The following is a 21,405-nucleotide window of genomic DNA, read 5'->3' on the forward strand; positions in this document are numbered from 1 at the left end:
TAATGCAGGCCACTTTTAAAAATAGCTTTCTTATTTCACTCTCATGGTCCATGCTTCACATCACTGCTAAATTTCACATTGGCCCTTAATGAGGAATGAGGAATGTTGTAATAGCAAACTGTTACAACAAATGCAGAGTAAAATAGAGCAGCACATAGCCTTGATTAGAGCAATTCCAGCTTTGCTTATTTAGTGTTTCCATCAGATATATTTTTTGTATGTCCCTGCAGGTTGTATTTTATGTATATTTAACATGAAAAGAAGAAATCGTATGGTTTGCTTAAACGTTGTGCCTCTAAATAGCCAAGGCCACTTCCTTCAGAGTCTCCCTCCTCTGAAGAAAGAATAAACTTGCCCCTTACATATCCTTGCAAAAGATTTTTGAGTCCATCTTTGGCTAAGTGGACACATTCCGTCTGAACTATGTAGGTGGCCTCAGAGTCAGGTGTAACTTTCTTACCATAAACTGTATACCAGATAACCTACCACCTCAAGAATAATGTATCTGTTGGGGCGCCTGGGTGGCTCAGTTGGTTAAGTACCCAACTTCGGCTCAGGTCATGATCTCACGGTTCGTGGGCTCGAGCCCCACATCAGGCTCTGTGCTGCTGATGGTGCCGAGCCTCTTGAGATTCTCCCTCTCTGTCTTTCTCTGCCCCTGTCCCGCTTGCTCGCTCTCAAATTAATAAATAAACTTAAAAAAGAAGAAGAAGAACGGGTCTATCTACCTGTTTGCCAGCCTGCCTTCAGTGAATTTTCTCAGGGACCGTTTACTGAGATTCAGTGAATTTGTCTCAGGGACTATTCACTGAGATAAATGCAATTTGTTTCAAGGCTAGCAAGATAAATGCTGACAGTATAGAAAAACCACTCATATTACTGAAGGATGTCCCGTGTTTTGACACAGGTGCTTCATAATGGAGGACCGGGGTTATCTGGTGGCACATCCAACCCTCATTGACCCCAAAGGACATGCACCTGTGGAACAACAGCATATTACCCACAAGGTACTTGTTGCAAAGCCAATAGCACAGTGCGCCCACAGCCTATGCCTCATTAATTATGTGGCCTATGTTTTCTGTCCACTTGGCCTTGTTAGGAGCCCTTGGTAGCAAACGATATCCTGAACCACCCCAACTTTGTAAAGAAAAACCTGTGCAACAGCTTCAGTGACCGAACAGTCCAAAGGTTTTATAAATTCAACACTAGCCTTGTGGTAAGTGGATCCTTACGTTCTCACATCTCATCCCACTGTGGAATATGAAATGAAATAGTAGTTAATATCTGAACGGTATTCCTGGCTCTTTCATTGCCTGAGAATTATAGAATGAGAGGACAGGACTTTAGTCCAGCTCACCAGCCTGACCATTGTGGGCCAATAAGCCCAGAGTGGAGCAGTGAATGTTTTAAGGTCTCACACTTGGTATTTTGTTTTGGTTTTGTTTGTTTAAAGACTCACCCAGTCGAAACCCTTTGAAATGTCTGCTGAAGTCCTTTCCCACAGTCTTACATAAATATGCGTGGTGCCCTGTGTTCCCCTCTTCCTGTCTTCTAGAGATCATGCAGCCTCCTTAAATTCCTAAGGCCAAATTAGGTCATTTCTTGGTCATCCACCCAGTTACATGGGAGCTTTCATGTAGATCATTCAAAAATAATTTCTTTTTTTGTAGCTTAGAATACTCTTAAGTATTTGATTTAACTGCAAACTTACCTAGGTAAGATTAAAGATCTTAAGAAAAAACAAAGATCTTAATATTCTTATTAAATTGTAAATAATCTTAGCTGGGAAACCTCAAATGGGTAATGACAGAACCAATGTTGAAAAAGTTATTCACAAGAAGTAAGCTTTTTACTTAGAATAGTTATGTATATCATTAAATGTATAGTTAAAAATTTTCAAGATGTATTGGTTGATTGAAAATCCTACTCGGGGCACCTGGGGGTGCTCAGTGGTTAAGCATCTGTCTGACTCTTGATTTTGGCTCAGATCACAATCTCATGGTTCACAAGTTCGAGCCCTGCATCAGCCTCCTCACTGACAACATGGAGCCTGCTTGGGATTCTCTCTCTCTGCCCCTCCTACACTCACATGTTCGTTCTCTCTCTCTCTCTCTCTCTCTCTCTCTCTCTCTCTCTCTCTCTCTCTGCCTCTCACTCTGAAATATGTTTTAAAAAAAGAAAATCCTACCCTCAAAAAAAATTGGGTAATAGAAGAGTTTAAAATTGAATACATTAATAGGACAGTATATTCAAAGCAAAAGAAGTCATTATTACTCTCTTTAGACTTCACACCCTTCTGAGGAATACTCTCTTTAAAGCAGATAATGACACACTTGAGTATAATCCAAAGGAAGCTTCTGGGTAAGGTTGTTCTATGAAAATCTGATGTACTCTGTGTCTTCTACCACTTGTATGATGATTTCCTGAGTCTTCGGCAGACAAAGCCAGCATACTCTGGGAGAAATTTTTCAGAAACGCAAATTTTAGTGGAATATGAATTAGGATAATTTCTTAACAGCTCAAGTTATTCCAAAATGGAACCTGGAGCATTTCTGGGTATTAGAGCTATAACGGGATGATAAGCCTATATTATTGCTTATAGAGCAGAGTCGGGCATCTTCCAGGCTCTGGAAAATCCATCCAGACCCCTAAGAATCCATTCAGTGCCACAAGTCTCAGAGGTAGGTTATCCTCACCATGCACATGGAGGGGGACGACTGGCACAGTAACAAGCAAGGGATTTCATAGTTGGCCTACTACATTGGACACACATGCAAAAAAGAATGAGCATGCTTTACAATGCTGCTTTTGAATCTTTGGTTTTATATGTGGTAGACAAATCTGGCATTTCAAGAAGCTGGCTATCACATTTTCTTGGTAAAGAATGAAGAAAAGGATGCTTGCTTTAGTTATTTAAATATTCTGTTTAGGGGTGCCAGGGTGGCTCGTAGGTTAAGTGCCCAACTCTTGATTTCGGCTCAAGTCATGATCCCATGGTTCGTGAGATGGAGCCCTGCGTCAAGCTCTGTGCTGATGCGGGGGGAGCCTACTTGGGATTCTCTCTCACCCTCTCTCTCTGCCCCTCCACTGCTCGGGCTCTCACTCTTGCGCTCTCTCTCTCTCTCTCTCTCAAAATAAATAAACTAAAAAAAAAAAAAAAGGAAAAAATTATTTTTCCAGTTGTCAGCAGTAACTATATATTTTGTAGCCAGATAAAGTTTTAATAAGGGAAGGGAAGCAAAAATAATATAAAAACAGGGAGGGGGACAAAACACAAGAGACTCTTAAATACAGAGAACAAATAGAGGGTTGCTGGAGGGGTTGTGGGAGGGGGGATGGGCTAAATGGGTAAGGGGCATTAAGGAATCTATTCCTGAAATCATTGTTGCACCATATGCTAACTTAGATGTAAATTAAACAATAAATAATTTTTTTTAAAAATTAGGTTTTATTGTACACTGTTTCCAGCAGGTGGTTGAAGGGTTGTTTTCACCATGATAGGGCTGACTCTTTGCATTGTTGTCTGTCACTTCTGACCCCTGCATCGTCTCCAGGGAGATTTGACGAACCTTGTGCACGGCAGCCACTGTTCTAAGTACAGACTGGCGAGGATCCCAGGAACCAACGCGTTTGTTGGCATTGTCAACGAAACCTGCGACTCTCTTGCCTTCTGTGCTTGTAGCATGGTCGATCGTCTCTGTCTCAACTGTCACCGGTAAAAATGCCATGGGTCCTATTCTCTGTTTACTACACTGTTAAATATCCTCACTGGTGCTAGTCATTTTGAAGTGATATCAGCAAAGTAGAAAGCACAGGGGCGTGTCATGGAGAAAAGGAAAGGCCGGGTAGCAGAGGCATCAACAGCTGTGTGGTTCGCAGCATCCTTGTCCAAAAGTAATGGATGGAAGCCAATCATAGTGTAAACCTTTGGTCATAACTTCCTTTTAACTAGCTCAGAATTTTTTTTTCAATTTTACTTCTTCTGGTCCATGTACAGCATATAGTTTGTTATTGACCCTCTGCATAGTAATTTTCTTACTGCCTTTCAGAATGGAACAAAATGAATGTGAATGTCCCTGTGAGTGCCCTCTAGAGGTCAATGAGTGCACTGGCAACCTCACCAATGCAGAGAACCGGTAAAATATACATATTACATAAATGTGTGTGGCATACACAGATACATGCACCCTGGGAGCCTCATTTATAGATTTGTTTTGGGTTGTGGTATAAGAAGTGATTCATTCTGATGATGTAACTGTTCACTGAGCCAGATTTCAAGCCTTCCAATGAAGTCCTCTTTCAGGTTTAAATTTAAACGCTGTGAAAATGTTCAAAGTATATGTGCTCTGTACATATAAAGTAGGGGACTGTTAACAAGCATTCGCGAAGTGTCTGCCATGTGTCAGATACTTTATGCACATTGAGTCACTTGGTTTTCAAATTAACCTTGTGATAAATCTATAGTTACCTTTTATACACACATGTGCTTACACATAATATGGCATTATTTATATTAGCGACAAGTTTTAAGACGACAGCTAAATAAACTGGGGTAAGTCCCTTCTCTAGAACTTAAATGAAAGAATGCTGTGTATACTGATATACTAGTAAATGTTCATTTAGTCATAGAGAAAATGTCGAAAGGGACCTTCATTAAACTGTTAATAGTGGTTACCTTTGAAAAGTAAGATTTAGAGTGGTGAGTCAGGGGAGATAACATTCACTTGAATATTTATGATTTTCATTTTATACATATATTGTTTCTATTGTACATAAAGACAAACAAATTGAAGCCCAGAGTGGTTAAGTGACTGACCCAAGGTTACATATAGTTACATATAGGTGGCAAGAATTCAAACCCAGTTCTGTCTGAGGCAGTCGGGGACCAGAGACATGATGAGTTTAGAACATGAGTGGTATTGGTCCTAACCCCCAGACTTGTTCCTACATAGAAACCCAAGCTGCGAGGTCCACCAGGAACCGGTAACATACACAGCTATTGACCCTGGCCTACAAGATGCCCTTCACCAGTGTGTCAACAGCAGGTGCAGTCAGAGGATGGAAAGTGGGTAAGCATTGCCCATTGCTTGCCTTGGTATCAACACGATCACTGCAGGAGTAGAGTCTAGTAAGGAACAGCGACCTGGAGCCTCATTGAGCTTTGCCAGCTGTTATTTATTACTCTCATTCTTGATGTTTTCTAAATATGTACCAATTTTTCAGACCCAGAATTGATTTCTGTATGCCTTTTATCCACTGGTTGTAATGTTGTCCAGTTTTCACTCTTTATAGCTGCTTGGCATTGGTACCATATATTAGTCACCTCCTCTGTGGATGGGAAAGTTACTCTTTAGATAAAAGGAATGAGAGGGGACATGGCACACAGAAGCCAAGGGCAAGGGGCAGGGGCTTTTGGGTTCCTGAAACAGAACCCAGCTCTATGGGTTATAGCTGATCAGTTCTGCTTTTTTAGAAAGCAGATAGGTTTCATGGTAGCTTTGAGAACCAAAAAACCAACAACTACGTGTCCCCTGCTGCATCTCCCTCCTCTTTAGGATGTTTGGGCTTAGCCATCATGGGAGCAGTGGCTGTGGTGGACTGTAGGGGTGGGAGTGGGGGTAATCTGTGTATTACAGCTGCCGATTGCCATTTGGTTGTACGGTCAGCAGGTAGAACAGGCAGCCAGTTCTGCTTTTAGTGCATATTTTAGCAAAGGAATGAGAGGGCATCAGATAGAATAATTTGGGATATTAGGCACTAACTCAAAACTAAATTTTTTTTAACGTTTATTCATTTTTGAGAGACAGAGAGAGACAGAGTATGAGCAGGGAAGGGGCAGAGAGAGAGAAGGAGACAGAGAATCTGAAGCAGGCTCCAGGCTCTGAGCTGTCAGCACAGAGCCCAACGCAGGGCTCAAACTCACGAACTGCAAAATCGTGACCTGAGCCAAAGTTGGACGCTCAACCAACTGAGCCACCCAGGTGCCCCCAAAACTAAATTTGAGGAACACTGCACGCATCCTCTTAGAGAGTCTTAATGCACTTAACATATTAAAAGTTCTGAGAAATTGGCAGGAAAGAAAGCTGTTTAACTTGCCTCATGTTTCCCAAATTGATTTGACCAGGTTTCCTTCCCCCCCCCCCCTTTTTTTTAAATGACCCTACACATGTGGGATGTCAGGCTAAAATCTAATGAACCTTGGGGCCACTTGGTCTTTTGAGATGATTTGGAATAATCCTCTTCTAATCTGTGATGTGTGGATTTTATGGTGTGATCCACAGAACTGTTTTATTTCTCTCATTTCCATGTTGTTGAGAGACATAAAACAGCTATGTCTTGGCAGATGGTTGCTATTCTTCTTTGTATAAGGAAAGGAAACTAGAGCTCAAGGACTTACAGCACCAGTAAGTAATGGAGCTCCTGAGAGCTGTCTGATGCCCAAGTCCATATGCTGTCCCCTGTCCAGCACAGCTTCCCAGAACACTCAGCATTATCTCTCTGGCAGGGACTGCTTCGGTGTGCTGGATTGTGAATGGTGCATGGTAGACAGCGATGGAAAGACTCACCTGGACAAATCCTACTGTGCACCCCAGAAAGAATGCTTTGGGGGGATCGTGGGAGCCAAAAGTCCTTATGTGGATGACCTGGGAGCAATAGGTATGTTTGTTGGGAACCCAGAATATTTGGATTCTTGAATACGAATTTTTTTTGCCTCTACGCGAGGACAAAAATCTTAAAATGATCCTCTACCCTAGTTTCCCGTTTCCTTCCTTTGCCAGTAGTTTTTTAGTTACAAATCCAAGGCAGATAATTACCTTCAAAGCTGGCTTAGATATTCTATGCAGAGTAAGCAGCCATGTATCCTGCCAAAGTTTACACGCCTGGAATTCATTCCCATAAAGCTAGTTCTGAGAAATATCAGGCCTGGTTTCTGCGTGGCTGAACCATGGAGTTTGTTTGAATTTGAGTCCCAGCTGTCGGGAGAACAGGGCCAGCGATGGGTGGAGTGACCACTGCACATTGGTCTCTCCTGCTGCAACGTTGCCTCATGATATTTGCAAGGCAGAAGTTCTGTGGCTACAAGTCAGTACTTCAGGTCCTGGAGTCAGCAGAGGCCAGAGCTATCTAATGGGTAGCTTAGGGTCGGGGACAGGGACACTGGAGGGAAGAAAGTGTCTGGGATCAGGCCCCAAGACCTCAAATATACTTACTACCTGCATACCTCCTCTGAGATTTTCTCGGTATCTTTCTGGAGCTAGTACAAGGTCCCAAAGCTTCCCTGGGAGGTGAGATATTTAAACCCTTATTTATTTATTTTTTTAAACACCTCCCCACATTAGCCCGTCTATAGAAGAAAAACTCCTCCTATGTGAGGAAGGATCCTGAGCTCACATATTATTACTGAACCAGCTTAGGACGTAGTTGAAGTGACCTTGTTCTAAACATCACTTTATATACCCACCTGCAGTTTCCTACGTGACTGTGCTAATAGTGTTTTAAACGGAACCTATAAGCTTTGAAGCGTGACCCTGTTTAGGAGTCCTGCAACTGACTCGTTGCCATAAAGGACACCAGGTACAATAAATTTGTGCCAAGAGGCCCACGCTGCCCTCACCTCTGTGCTACATGACTTCTCTTCCAAGAGTAGCCCACACCCCAGGGAGCTAGGCTCTTAGCACTGGGCAGCACATATTTAAGTGATTCTCATCTACTCACTTGTTTTAGTAGTCCTTGCCAAATATGCTCCTGCTCTGCCGAGCAGCCGACATTTAATTTGAGAACCAGGGATTAACAGAAGCCACTCCTCCCACATTCTGGTGGATCTTCTTTGAGGTTTTCAAAACTTAAAGCACCTGCTCTTCTCTTCAACACACCCCACCCCACTCTAGCCCCTCCATCTTACTACCCCCATCCCCACTTCCTACCACACTTGGGAGATCTTGACAAAGGACATCTATTTGTTTGCTTTAATAAAGGTGACGAGGTGGTCACGTTGAACATGATTAAAAGTGCCCCCGTGGGCCCCGTGGCCGGAGGCATCATGGGATGCATCATGGTCCTCGTCCTTGCAGTGTATGCCTACCGCCATCAGATTCATCGCCGGAGTCACCAGCACATGTCTCCTCTTGCTGCCCAAGGTGAGCCCCAAATGAATCCAAAGCTCCTCTGGGAGGCAGCAGCCTCCCTTGTGTCCTTCCTGAGCTGAAAAGACAGTGGCCAGTTGTGTAAGCCCCTAAGTAATTCTAAGAACACTACCTTTTCCGCTTTCATGGAGTGTGATTCCGAAGTCCCCAAAGCCTACTTGCCACCTTTAGCCCGTGGCTCATTCTTTAGTGTCTCAACCCTGTGAGCTTCATTTTGATTCCCCAGAAAATCCCCCAATGCTCTCTTGTCTTACACACATTAGCCTCCCACGGCATGCCTCTTGAATAAGCCAGGCAGGGGAACTGGGATGCTTAGTGAGAAATTTCGTTCTTCCCTCAACTCAGATGTGTTGTCTTTGCTGTTTCAGACAGGTGAGGCAAAGATAGCCTGGGTCCCTGTTGGCAAGACCATGAGTCTGTTCTATTGCAGCTGTTATCCTGTGGTGTGAAGGAACATGTGCAAAGCAATAATCACAGCTCTTGAAGAGGAGAATTCATTGGAGCCAGATACAAAATGATTAATCTGCAATCATGGCTTCCATACCAAGAGTTAAATGGGATATCTGTGCCCGTTTGCAAGGATGAAACCATTTAATGGGCTTCCCCATGTTTTGTAAAAGGCCCCAGGGATTTATTAACCTGACCTTTATGGAGATAAGGTTCACTCATTGTTCTGGACTTGGTCAGGGCCACTTTGCTCATCCTTGCAGCAGTAAGGACAGATTGATGTTGGAATAGTTCACTGTGGCCGCAATCCTGATGGGGCAGTGGGGTGGGTGTGGGGGGCATCTTGGGATAATGCTGCCTGATTTAGTAACAGGACTAATCACAAAGCTCCTTCCCTGTGGTAAGATTTGGATACCCAGATTTCCCCTTGGTAAGTATGTGACAGTCATCCAGTGTTACCTTATACCTGGCCTTTTAATAGGGTTTTGTAACACCATTTTCTGGGCACACTCAGCCATGGCTTTAGACCCCTTCCTTCTGTTTGAGGTACATTGGTAGAGGATTAAAGATCCATTAGCCTCTATCAACTTCTTTGCTCTCCTTTCTTCAGAAGTTAATTTCAGGTGCCTCTCTTGATTATTCATTTCTGGTCCTCTCTGATTTGATTCCTGCTACCTCCTCCTTTAAAAAAAATGGATGGGACATGGGACATCAGTTTATTCTTTTCCAAGTTTGGACTCGTTCTTGATGGAATGCTGTCACCTAGCCGTCAAAATGAGGCCTCCACAGGGTATTAAAGTGGGTGATTTTGTTTGATTAAATAGTCATGTTTCTTTCTCTTTAATGATGGGTAGAAATGTCAGTGCGTATGTCCAACCTGGAGAATGACAGAGATGAAAGGGACGATGACAGCCATGAGGACAGAGGCATCAGTGAGTATTCAAGCTGCCTTGTTGCAGAACGTGTCAGCAGGAGGCTAAACCAGAATAAATGTTCTGTCTTCTACCCTTTTGGCGTATATTACGATTTAAGAATCTTAATGTGGCGAGGGTTTTTCCTCCCCCATTTTCATTAGGAATAAATAAGTGTAGGTGTTTGCTTTGTTTTAGAAAATCTTAAAAGGAGTCTTGATGTTCCTTTTCTCGTTAAGTGCTTTGTCCTAACACCTCACCCTACCTTTTCTTACTCCTCCTCATTGCTTTCCAGCATAGTATTTCAGAAAGAGAATCATCAGGTGATCTACATTGTTTTAATCCCTCCGGGGATTAAATGTATATAATTCAGTTGCAGGGGGGAAGAGCATTTCTTTATCAAAAAAGAATTCAATTAGCGTGAGATACATACCTTGGCCTACAACTGTGTAGAACATGTCTTCTTAATGCATGTTGGAGACCTGTGATGAGGAACTTCTCACTGCCCTTAATCCTCAAAATTAAAAAAAATTATAATAATAATAATAATAATTTACTTCTTCTATTTCTCCAAAGAATAGCTCCCCCCCCCCCCCCCCCAGTGTGTGAATGAACCTGCCCAGAGCAAACGTACTCTATACAATAAGGATACTGGCACAAGAGTGATTAACTGTCTTCTCCCCACAGTCAGCAATACTCGGTTTATAGCTGCAGTCATTGAACGACATGCACACAGTCCAGAGAGGAGGCGTCGCTACTGGGGTCGATCAGGAACAGAAAGCGATCATGGTAAGGTCTAGCTCCTTCTGAAGAGTCTGGTGGGCTCCCTGTGGGCCAGTGTTCACATCCCCTCTTCTCCCTCCTGTTCTGTGCTCAAATTCATTACTTGGGCATAGTTTTCCAAAGGACATATTCCAACATGGCACATTTCTAGGAGCCCAAGGGTAGTTTTGATTTTTGTCTCAGCACTTGCAGGAATAAGTGAGATGACCCTTGGGCACACAGATTGCATCTAAGTGTTCTCCATGCATAAAGGTTCACATTGTCTGAATGGAACCTGCTTACCATTCCATGTGATCCTTGGTAATTGGCATCCACATCAGTTCTGCTACCCACTGTTGTTAGCTGGCCAACACCAGCATCCTCAAGGGCTCTCTCAGCCACGTATACACTTTGGACATGACAAGAGTTCATGCTTCCTTCTGGCATTCCCCATCCTGACCTCCAGCCTTGCCTGGAAGGTTCAGAGAAGCCTTCACCAAAGAGACAATGTTTGCACTGGGCTTAAAGGCTGATGAAAGAAAAGTTGGGGCAAAGGAGATTTAGAGGCAAGCGGACTGGTGTATATAGTCATGGAGGTTATAGAAGATGCCTCTAAGATGCTCAGAAAGAGTCGGCACTAAGGCTGAGCGGGCTGTGAATTATCAAGTCCACATGCTGTACCAAAGACTTGGCCACCACCTAGCTTCTTACCTTGCCAACATCCGGATGGCTTGTCGTCACAGGGAATAGCAGACATGTCCCGCCCTGCAGCCATCACTGCCAGTGTTCCGCAACAACATGACAGGAGTGTGGGGCCTTATAAGAACTTTTTGTAATTGTAAGATCTTTTTGTTTTTCATGTGCTTGTTTAATTTGCTAGAAAACTTTATTTTCTTCCCAGAATCAGATCTTTTTTTAATGCATAAATAATGCATTTATACCTTTTTGACTCTTTCTCCACATCTACCCTAGGAAAAAAAAAAAAAAAAAAAAAAAAGGAAGTCTACAAACAGTGAGCTCCCAGCCCTGTGCTAAAACATGCAGGAGTGGATATTCGTCAAGGCAACCAGTGTTGCCTTTTACATGACAGCCAGGTATTCAAACTCCCTTTGGAAAACAGAAGCCAAAACTCTGATTTGTAAATTGGAGGTTCCTAATTTGAGCTTTGAATGACATTGTTCCCACCAACTAAGTAGAAACTTCAGGTTTCTGTGCAGAGTCAAAGCACAACTTAAATTTTTCAGTTTCTTTGACTTTCTGGGGTTTTTTCCCCTAAAAACCTTTGAACCTGCATAAATTCATTCTGCCAGGCAGTTCTGTGCCTCTTCTCCTTTGAATAATAAAACAGGTTTGAGGCTACTAAAGTTCAACAGAAATAATTTCTTATTCAGCAGAAATACTGAATCCTTTCTCTCTCTTTCCTTCTCCCCAGATAGAAATTGCTTCAATACGAAATTGGAATTCTGAGTGACATTTCCAATGTTCCATTAGCTCTCCCATTGTCTTAGTAAAATGGTGTATGAAGCAACAGCTTAGATGAAAGCAGTAATGCAGTGTCAGTATCTGAAAGCTAAGGAATCTAGCTAAGGGCTTGCTTTCTTTCATTTTTCACAATAATTGGATCCCTGTTATCCCCGAGGAATGAAAAATAGTTCCTCGTGCAGATAGAATGCAACACCAAAAGAAATGGAAGACATTGACATTCCACATAATTCCAAATGTACCACAAAAATCAATAGCATTTAACTGCATGTTGTCATATCCCTGAACCTGAATGGTGGGTCACTAAAAGTGGTGGCATCAGGTTAATGTCCCTGTGATGCCAAGAATAGGCCATGGGTAGGTTCACATGAAAACAAGGAAATCTAATCTCGTTGTTTTGTCAGTACCCTTCTTTCTCAGCTCTGTGTTCTTTTATGCTGTTTGCTAGGCACAGTGGAGGGACCTTGTGAAGGGGCGGCCTCAATTCTGTGAGGCCGAGTGATTATGGAAGAGCTTATATTATAGGGCCAAGCACAGCTCACTTGGAACCCACCTCTCCCCCTCCACAGGTAATGAGATCTTAGTGAAGCTACTTTGGACCTTAGTTTCCTAATAATTAAAATGAGATTAGAAATGTCTCCCTGGTGAAGTTGTGAGCACCAAATGAAATAGCATATGGCAGGTGGGAGGTCAGGGTGACTTACCCACCTCCATACCCAGTCTGCCCTCAAGGAATGTACAATCTAGAAGAAAACTGTAAATGAATGCATGTACTCATAAGACTGATAAAAGACTGAATAGGACAGCTTCCTTAAAGGACCAGAACAAAGAAGATAGGGAGCTAGTTCACTTTTATCTGCATGAGAATCATGGTGCTGTTGGTGCTGGCCCTTGACGGGGTAAAATTGTACCACCGTGGTTCTTTGCAACCCGGTGAGCATTTTTACCTTGGGTCTGATCCACAAAAGGAAACTCAAAGGAATAAAACACGTAAATATATAAGTACTGAACAGACTAGACTTTCAGGATGTGGTTCAGAATTGTGATATACCTAGAATTAAAACTGAATGTCACCAGGCCAAACTTGTAGACTTCAAGCTGTATTTTTATTTAGAAATACAGTTGACCTTTGAACATCATGGGCATTAGGGACACCAACCCCCACCCTTGCGCAATCAAAAATCCACATCTAGGGGTGCCTGGTTGGCTCAGTTGGTTAAGCGGCCGACTTCGGCCCAGGTCATGATCTCACGGTTCGTGGGTTTGAGCCCTGCACGGGGCTCTGTGCTGACAGCTCAGAGCCTAGAGCCTGCTTCAGATTCTGTGTCTCCCTCTCTCACTGCCCCTCTCCCACTCTCTCTCACTCTCAAAAATAAAACATTAAAAAAATATATTTAAAAAAAATCCACATTTAACTTCTCACCCCCGCCAAAAGAAAAACTTTACTAATAATCTGTTGACTGGAAGCCTTACCAAGAACATAAACAGTGGATTAGTCTACATTTTGTATGTTACATGTATTATATAATGTTTTCTTAAAGGAAGCTAGAGAAAAGAAAATGTTAAAATCATAAGAGAAAATACATTTACAGCCCTGTCCTGTATTTATGGAAAACTAGCCTGCGAGTAGACCCATGTAGTTCAAAGTTGCTCAGGGGTCAGTGGTATTTCATGTGGCCAAAAGAGTTTTGTATTTCAAAGGAATCTTATTTTAATTTTTGTACCTTAAAAATACTAAAATAAGAATAGTTTTTGAAAGGTAGAATTATTTTCGTCAATATTCTAAGACCACTTAGAATGACTGTTTTTCAGCCCTTGACGATTTACTGTTACACTCGCAGGTAGCAATTAAAAACAATTACTACCTATTTATGCTTTAATTCTATATGTCTGCCCATTTTTTTCTTCTGAAAATCTCATGTTCTATCCATCCATCAACTGGCTTATCTTTAGGTTAAAAACCACCAATGTGTATTTGTCCCTTTTGAATCTGCGTGTTAGTTACCAACTCATTAGAAACTGGATATAAGTGTATTTAAGCAACATTTTTTTCTTTGTAAAAGGGAGACCTCCTCCTAGTGAAGCAAATTCCAAAAAGCTTAAAAGGTGAATGGTGAGCCTTGAAAACCTGGTGAAAAACTGTAGAGTGCAACTTAGGGCCATTGTTTTTTGGAGGCGCGTGGATATTCTCCCACAGTTACTCTCTGTGACCACAAGGTGGAGAGTCCCCAGAGTGACCTAACCTCCCCACCCATCCAGAGAGGTTTCTTCAGGAACCATCAGCTAAATATGTAAGCACAATACCAAAAAGCCTGATCTTGACTCCTGTTCTCAATGGTCGCCTGGTCTCCTTCCTGAGCCTACTTTTTGCTTGAGGTCGCCTTTTCAGAGACTATACTGCATACACCTTTGGATAGTAAGAAACTTTTCCTTTGAAAGTATTGGCTGATATCCTTTGTGTTTTAAATAGTGCTTCCTCTGCCTTGAGTCATACTGAATCTGTCTTATTCATCACTGTTCCCAGCACTCAACAGAATTGTCTGGTGCTAAGTAAACACTCAATTTGTTAAGTGAGAGCATGTGTTTGGCTTTCTCCTGCTTCTCCACAGCTTGCTATCCCTCCTTCCAGATTTTCATTAATTATTGAGATAAGAGGAAGCTTGAGTAAGTTACAGAGGGGCTGAGCAATACTGCCACACTGAGAAAATAAAACAGAATGTCCCAGAGCAAGGGGTTCACTTTGGAAGACCCTGTGCTTGGGTTCTCATCAGAAAGCAAGAGCAGGAGAAATGGGGGTGCCCCTGAGGTGCTGTGGGAACAGCTCCATCATTAAAACCACCCTTGAGCCTATGACCAGCCAGGTCCAGAGCACCCCTGGCGTGTTAAGTCGGAACCCCTGGGCAGGGCCCAGTGAATCCTGGAACATCTTCATTGTTAGATGAGAATGTCACACCAGGTAAAACCACAGATACCCAAAAAACTCTTAATACCGTTGCTTTGGGAGCATAGTAATGTGATTTTGAAAAATGAAGTGCCTGTTCTGTGTGAGGCATTGCGTTGAATATTAGGAGTACAAAAATAAATGGAAATTCACTAATGGCCACAACAGCCCTAAGTTTTATTGCATAGTAAAAATCTAAGCTAGAGATGTGCACAGAATGCCATTTAAACTCACAGAAGGGGCAACAGACCCCACGTGGGCTGGCAGGATGGGGTGCTGGGGGTTTGGGTTGCTTCCCAGAGAAGACCTTTAAAAACTGAAGCATGAAGGACAATAGCCGGATGATGGAAGCGGGGAGGGTGAGCCCGGCAGAAGGCCTGTCATGAATTTTACACCAGGAATGTGAAAATGAGTTAACAGTTTCTATGGGTGCTTGTAAATGAGTGGAGATGGGAAACCCTTCAGGAGGTACTTGGAGGCAAGATAAAGACAGCCTAGCACTAAAGGTTGGCCAACAATCATCAACATAGATGCTGAGATTTTGCTAAAAGTGTGTCTTCTACTTGAGTCCCCTACGTGTGAAGCACATGGCAGCTTAAGCACACGCAGCACTCTGTAACTGGGGCTTCAGCGTCTACCATCCAGTCTCACGTTCCAGACCGAGCCCTGCTGAAGCTGAGAATCCCATTCTGGCTCCTGATTCTTGAGGAAAGGCATCACTGTTTCCCCAGCCCTGAACCTAGAAACCTCAACCTTATCCAAGGATGTCAACCTGGATCTTCCCCCCAGGGAAGTCAGTTGGGCCACCAAAGGCAACCTACTCTGAGCTCAAACAGTGTCTTGAAGCCGGCCGCTTGCCCTACGTAACACAGCCGCTGGCCCACTTGAGGTCCTCATCATCTCCTTGGGCCAGCACCACAGCCTCCTGTCCTCTGAGCCTCAGTCCCACCTTCTTTCCAGCCGCCTCACTGCCACAAGTGATCATCTTCAAGCACATGTTATGTCCTTGCACCCTCCCCTACCTCTGGCCTGTTGCTAAATCCCAGCTCCTAGCTCAGCCAGACTTCCTGATCTGGTCTGAGCCTGCATGTTCAGTCTCCTCTCCTGCTGCTTTCTCCCCCATACCGAGCTTGTTATCATCCCCAAAGCCCCTAGAGGCTCTCGGGCTGTTGTGTCTTGGCGTTTGCTCATCTCCCAGCCTGCAGTACCTTTCCACCCCGCTCTTTACCTAATGAACCCCTTCTCTCCCATGAGGGCCACTTTAAGTGTCCTCGTAAGGTGTCCTAAGCCAAGTTAATCAGCTTTGGTATCCCTCTCCATGTGCCTCTGTTTGAATACCTTTTTTTCCCCTTCTTGACTATGGGCTTCTTGGGAGCTGGAGCTTCCCCCTTACTCCTTTTTTGATTGAGCCCCCCACCTGGCACCAAGGAGACACTCAGTGATGATAGATGCCTATGTCCATGAACTTCACCCTCTTCTGCCCCCTTCATCCCTGACACTTGGGATCTCCGAGTCTTTTCATCCTGACTCAAAGCCATCACTCCCAAACCCCCCTAACTTTTAACTGCTTGCCAACTTCTATTGTTTCCACCTCTGAGATACTTTTAAATCTGCCTAATCCCATACCCCTAGTTTTAATTCTTAGTCTGTCATCTGGGCTGTTGCAATAACCTCCCAACTGTCCCCTCTATTTCCTTTTTATTCATCTTCCAAACTGCCACGAGAACTCTCTCTGAAACACAGAAATTGTCATGCTATTTTTTTTTCAGTCTGTTCAAAATGTATTGTTCCTCCATTTTCTCTGCTTTGGCCTTTATAATCTGACTGTAACTCACCTTTCCACCTCTCTCCTGCCACGTTCTCCAACTGCCTACCTGCACCTGTCCTAGCCACATGGTACAGCAGTGGCCTTGGCTTTCCACACCTCTAGGCTGTGCTCCTGTTCCCTTGCTCCTATCCACTTACCAAACTCCTACATATCCTTTTAAGCCCAAGTGAAATAGGAGTTTTTCTGTGGAGCTTTCTCATTCTTCCAGCCGGAATTAGTGATTCCATGTTCTCGATACCAGTTATACCTCAACTATAGCACTTATCATTATCTGCATTAGAATAAACCCAGCTTCACAAATATGTCTCCTGTTCGGTTGTGAAATCCTTAAGGAAAAGAGACATCTCTTATTCATGTTTTGTAGCCTCCCTCTCTGGCTGCATAATGGTCTTCAATGAATGAATAATTGAACGGATCTATGCTTGTATTCATTTTATTTCTCAAACTCTAGCTTTTAAGCTCCTTGTGCCGGGAGCAGATTTTCACCTTGGTGTCTCCTGCAATGCCTAACACAGTATCTTGTACATAGTAGGTGCCCAATAAATATTTCTGGAGTTAGACTGACTTAAATAATTCTGTCATTTGCAAAATGGTTCATTGAGGACAGAGAATTGCCTTTCTCATTTTTGCACCCAGCATACATTTTCAGCCATATCCCATTCTTGCTTGGCTGTATGCAAGCACATCAATTTTGCACCACAAATGTGACTAGCACTACCCATGGGTGAGCTCTGATTGATGCTAACTGTAGATGCAGTGGAAATATTAATGAGCTGTCACTTCTCAAAAATTTTAAAGGGGATTTTTGCAATATTTAAAAACATGCCAGAGTTCTTGGAATGGAATCCTTTGATCAGCAAGGGCATTTTCTTTTGAAACGTGTATTACTTAGAATACCAAAAGAAATTAATCTTTAAATACAGTGAGCCAGCTTACACAGAGAATAGTTGATTCCTTTGCTAGTTGCTATGGGTATATGTGGAGTTCGTACCCCATCAGGTACTGGAACTTTGGGCAAGTTCATTAACCTCTGATCATCATTTCCCTCACTTGTATAATTTGTGTGTAGGAATTCCAGGACACCGGTGTGTGCCGTAGAACAGATATACACACAACGGAGACACTTGTTTTTGTCCTTGCTGTGAGATCACGTGCAGGCCTGTTGAAGCCCAGCTTTCTCCACCAGCCCCCAACTTGATTTGAATCCTGTTAGGACTTTGTGTTCCTTTTTTCTTTTCTTTTTTTTTTTTTTGAAGCTGCCTTTTTTATTTTTCTTTCTCCCTACTTTTTCTTTTTCTCCCTTTCTCCCTTCTTTCTTTCTCTTTTTTCTTTCATTTATTCATTCATTCATTCATTCATTTATTCATTCAAATAAAGTTAATCTTATCTCAGGGAAAAGTGTAGGAGGATAATCCCAAATGTCAATGGTAGTTATCTGTGGATCAGGTGGGAAGAGCGATGATTTTAGTTTTTGTTGTGTTGATTTGGGGATTTGGGAAAAAGCTTCCTATATATATATATTTTTTTCTTATCTGTACTTTCTCAGGTGTCTAAAATTTTTTATTGTGTAATTGTGGGGGGGGGGCAGTGGCACAGTGGAGAAACAGCTAACAAAAGATCTCTTCAAAAATAAGCCACTTTGACGTCTGCTGGCAGCCTGCGGACGTTTGCACCCATGTAACACAAAGATAGGAACATCTCCCCGTGCCCTAGAAATCTTCAGTCACCTCTCCCTGTGTCTGGAAGCTCTCAGCTGCTTGTTCTGTTCATTTTCTAGGTTACAGCACCATGAGCCCACAGGAAGATAGTGAAAACCCCCCGTGCAACAATGACCCCTTGTCAGCTGGGGTGGATGTGGGGAACCACGACGAGGACTTGGATCTGGACGCCCCGCCCCAGACGGCCGCCCTGCTAAGTCACAAATTCCACCACTACCGCTCCCACCACCCCACGCCGCACCACAGCCACCACTTGCAGGCGGCCGTGACAGTACACACCGTCGATGCAGAGTGCTAACACTCTCCTGACCTCCACGAGAAGATGGGAGCTGGGAGGTACAGAATGTTCTGGAGGGAAGAAGAGCCAGCATCAGATAATCCACAGCAAGAGACCCCTTGTGTTCGTGCTTTGTCCAGAGCAGTTTAACTCACTTGCTGCCTGTCAAATGTGTTTCGGAAGGAGGAACAACAACAAAATCACGTTTGTGAAAGTGCGAAGCTGGTTCTGAAATGGAGGGGAAGTAAGCCTGATTAACGAACCTGCCATAATACCAGTGGGGTGGAGCAGAAGGCAAACCTCCAAACACAGAGGCGAGACCCATAAACGAAACGTTGGGAACCTTCGTTAAGCTGAGCCAGAGGAATGTCCCAAGGAGCCAGAAACATTCGGCTCTCCTTAACTGGAAGAGAGACAAGTGTGCCCAGCCGGAGACTGGGAACGTGGCACATCCAGACAGAAATGTGTGCTTTCGGAAGATCTCGCTTTGTTTCTGGCGGTACCTAGATACCACAGTTGCTGTATGGAACTCCTGTTAAGCTCTAAATGATGCATCTCAAAATTTCTAAGTAAAGGATTATTTTTCTACTATTTATTGAACTTTCAAACATTCTCAAACTTTGGGGGAAAGAAAAGGAAACACATGAGAAATTGTCAGCAATTATCCCTAGCTGTCTTGTGTGTGAAGTGGTTGACTAAGGAGTTCTATTATTTAACTGATATCCTCCCACTGCCCCAGTCTACAAAATGGGAAAATGAAGAAATCCTTCTCTCTGACTTGTTTACATACATTTTCTTTAGAACGTCATCTTATGGAAACCTATCTTTTTTTGTAATGCAGTATTCTTTATGTTTGACAGAGGCAGGGAAGACAGAGGAATCCAAAATGCTTTTCAAGAAATGTTAGGTCTCTTTTTCACTCATTTCCACTCCCCGTACGATGCTTTTCTCAGATGTCTTACAAAACCTAGTATTACAACCCCAGCCTTTCGGCTAAGGGAGGGATGGATTTCTTCTTGTGTTAGAGACTATAAATTTTTAAGTGTCCCATTTTGATTCTGAAAATATTGAGTACATAAAGGAAGAGGTTTTTAAACTTCAAAATTGATTCCTAAAGATTTCTTTTGATATCCTAGTTCAAAGCTGCTGCCAGTTATCCGAGAAGCTATCCACTGAACTGCTTTGTGACGTATACAGAGATTAATCCGATCTGGCTAATATAACGTGGGGCATTGTATTTTTAAAGTAGTGTTCTAATTACAGTGATGTATTTTAGATTCACATCTTGTGATTCAAATATGTTATAAAGACATTCTTGCACCATGTGTGTGGTAAATCTCCGTTTATATGTAGTTGGAAAAAATTCACTGAATAACGTTTTAACGATAGGGTATCACGATATAATGTAAAAAAAAAAAAAAAAAAAAACAATTGGTTCTTCAGCAGTACAGAAAGTAAACTGTATGCGTGCTATCAGGAAACCCCTTCGTACTGTGTATAAATTTGCAGTCTAGTGAAATAAACTGTATGAACGGACAGTCTTAGTGTTTATAGTGATGCGTTCACGTGCTGCTGCTTGTGCCTCGTGGAGATTCCGTTCACTTTGTAACCCAGCAGATCAGTTACCAAACTGAGTGGGCCTCCTCTCAGTGCTACTGTCGACGTCAGGGGGTTCTTCACATCTTGAAGATGCAAAAAAAATTGAAGAATATAAGGGGATAACATTAAGAACAAATGTTAAGGGGCGCCTGGGTGGCTCAAGTCACTTAAGCATCCAACTTCGGTTCAGGTCATGATCTCACAGCTCATGGGTTCGAGCCCCTCATTGGGCTCTGTGCTGACAGCTCACAGCCTGGAGCCTGCTTCTGATTCTGTGTCTCCCTCTCTCTCTGCCCCTCCCCTGCTCCTGCTCTGCATCTCCCTCACTCAAAAATTTAAAAAATTGAAAAAAACATAGATAACAAATATTAAAAAATGTGCAGAACATAGGTCCCTCTTCCTGAGCATCTACATTCATGCCATTAATAATAAATAATTCTCTAACTGCTGGGGAGAATGGGGACTTCCCTGTCTTCCCAGAAAATTAAGCCTCTCCATTTTGTTTGCCGAAGTTGAGAACCTTTGTGTGGTGGCACTAGCTTTGTGGGATTCCTACTAGATGGGAGAAAACCTGGGTATTTTCAGGGAAAGAATTACAAAACAAAGAGCTTAATAACATGTTAGAGCCTACTCGAAGGTAAGAACAGAAATGCACCTTGTGTCTTTTGTGCTAAGTATCTCCCCTGTCCTGAACTTGGGGGGACGGGGACAGGTGGAGAGGGGGGCAGGGATTGAATCCTTCTAGCTGAATAAGAACACAGAACTATTTTACACCCCCTGTAGAACGTGGCACACAGGTTTGTGAGGTTTTGCCCTTCTAAGCTCCCTTTTGTTCCCTAGACATTGCATGTAGTGTGTTTGAACATTTGTTGTTTGTGTTCTTGTTTCAAAGGAAAATTAAGTGCTTAGGAACTTTTTTATCCTGGTGACCGATGTTGGTTCTTCTTGCCCCTCAGATACCTTTGCTTGTTAAACACGAGTCTTCCCTGAAATCCTAGAGGGGGAGGTCCTAGCAATGCCTTCCCATTCACTAAGACCTCTTAATGCTTATAACCAATACTTACATCAGTGTTGACAAGTTTCAACAGCTAAGGGTGTCCCAGGTCACTTGATACCTCTAGGAAAGGGAGTTTGCTATTTGGGGCCCAAACAACACTGGTTCAGACCCACGTAGCTCTGAGTACATTCATCTGCGTTTCTAATATATTTATTTTAGATATTTTGATTTTTTTTTTTTAGTGTTTATTCATTTTTGAGAGAGAAGGAGACAGAGCGTGAGCCCAGGAGGGGTAGAGA

General features: G+C 43.0%; 1 protein-coding gene across 2 annotated transcripts in view; it reads left to right on the plus strand.

Moving 5' to 3' along the window:
* Nucleotides 1–20,048, plus strand: part of CACHD1 (cache domain containing 1) — a 208,511-nt gene extending 188,463 nt beyond the window's left edge. For both annotated transcript variants that reach the window (XM_027058991.2, XM_027058992.2), the window contains 10 exons: nucleotides 908–1,007; nucleotides 1,100–1,216; nucleotides 3,555–3,715; nucleotides 4,050–4,136; nucleotides 4,953–5,069; nucleotides 6,506–6,657; nucleotides 7,977–8,138; nucleotides 9,446–9,523; nucleotides 10,190–10,291; nucleotides 18,293–20,048. In XM_027058991.2, the coding sequence (XP_026914792.2) occupies nucleotides 908–1,007; nucleotides 1,100–1,216; nucleotides 3,555–3,715; nucleotides 4,050–4,136; nucleotides 4,953–5,069; nucleotides 6,506–6,657; nucleotides 7,977–8,138; nucleotides 9,446–9,523; nucleotides 10,190–10,291; nucleotides 18,293–18,531 (1,315 nt within the window). In that variant the 3' untranslated portion in view covers nucleotides 18,532–20,048. The remainder of the gene's footprint in view (nucleotides 1–907; nucleotides 1,008–1,099; nucleotides 1,217–3,554; nucleotides 3,716–4,049; nucleotides 4,137–4,952; nucleotides 5,070–6,505; nucleotides 6,658–7,976; nucleotides 8,139–9,445; nucleotides 9,524–10,189; nucleotides 10,292–18,292) is intronic.
* Nucleotides 20,049–21,405: the final 1,357 nt, after the last annotated feature.

This window comes from Acinonyx jubatus, chromosome C1, assembly GCF_027475565.1.
Source record: "Acinonyx jubatus isolate Ajub_Pintada_27869175 chromosome C1, VMU_Ajub_asm_v1.0, whole genome shotgun sequence".
Lineage (NCBI taxonomy): Eukaryota > Metazoa > Chordata > Mammalia > Carnivora > Felidae > Acinonyx > Acinonyx jubatus.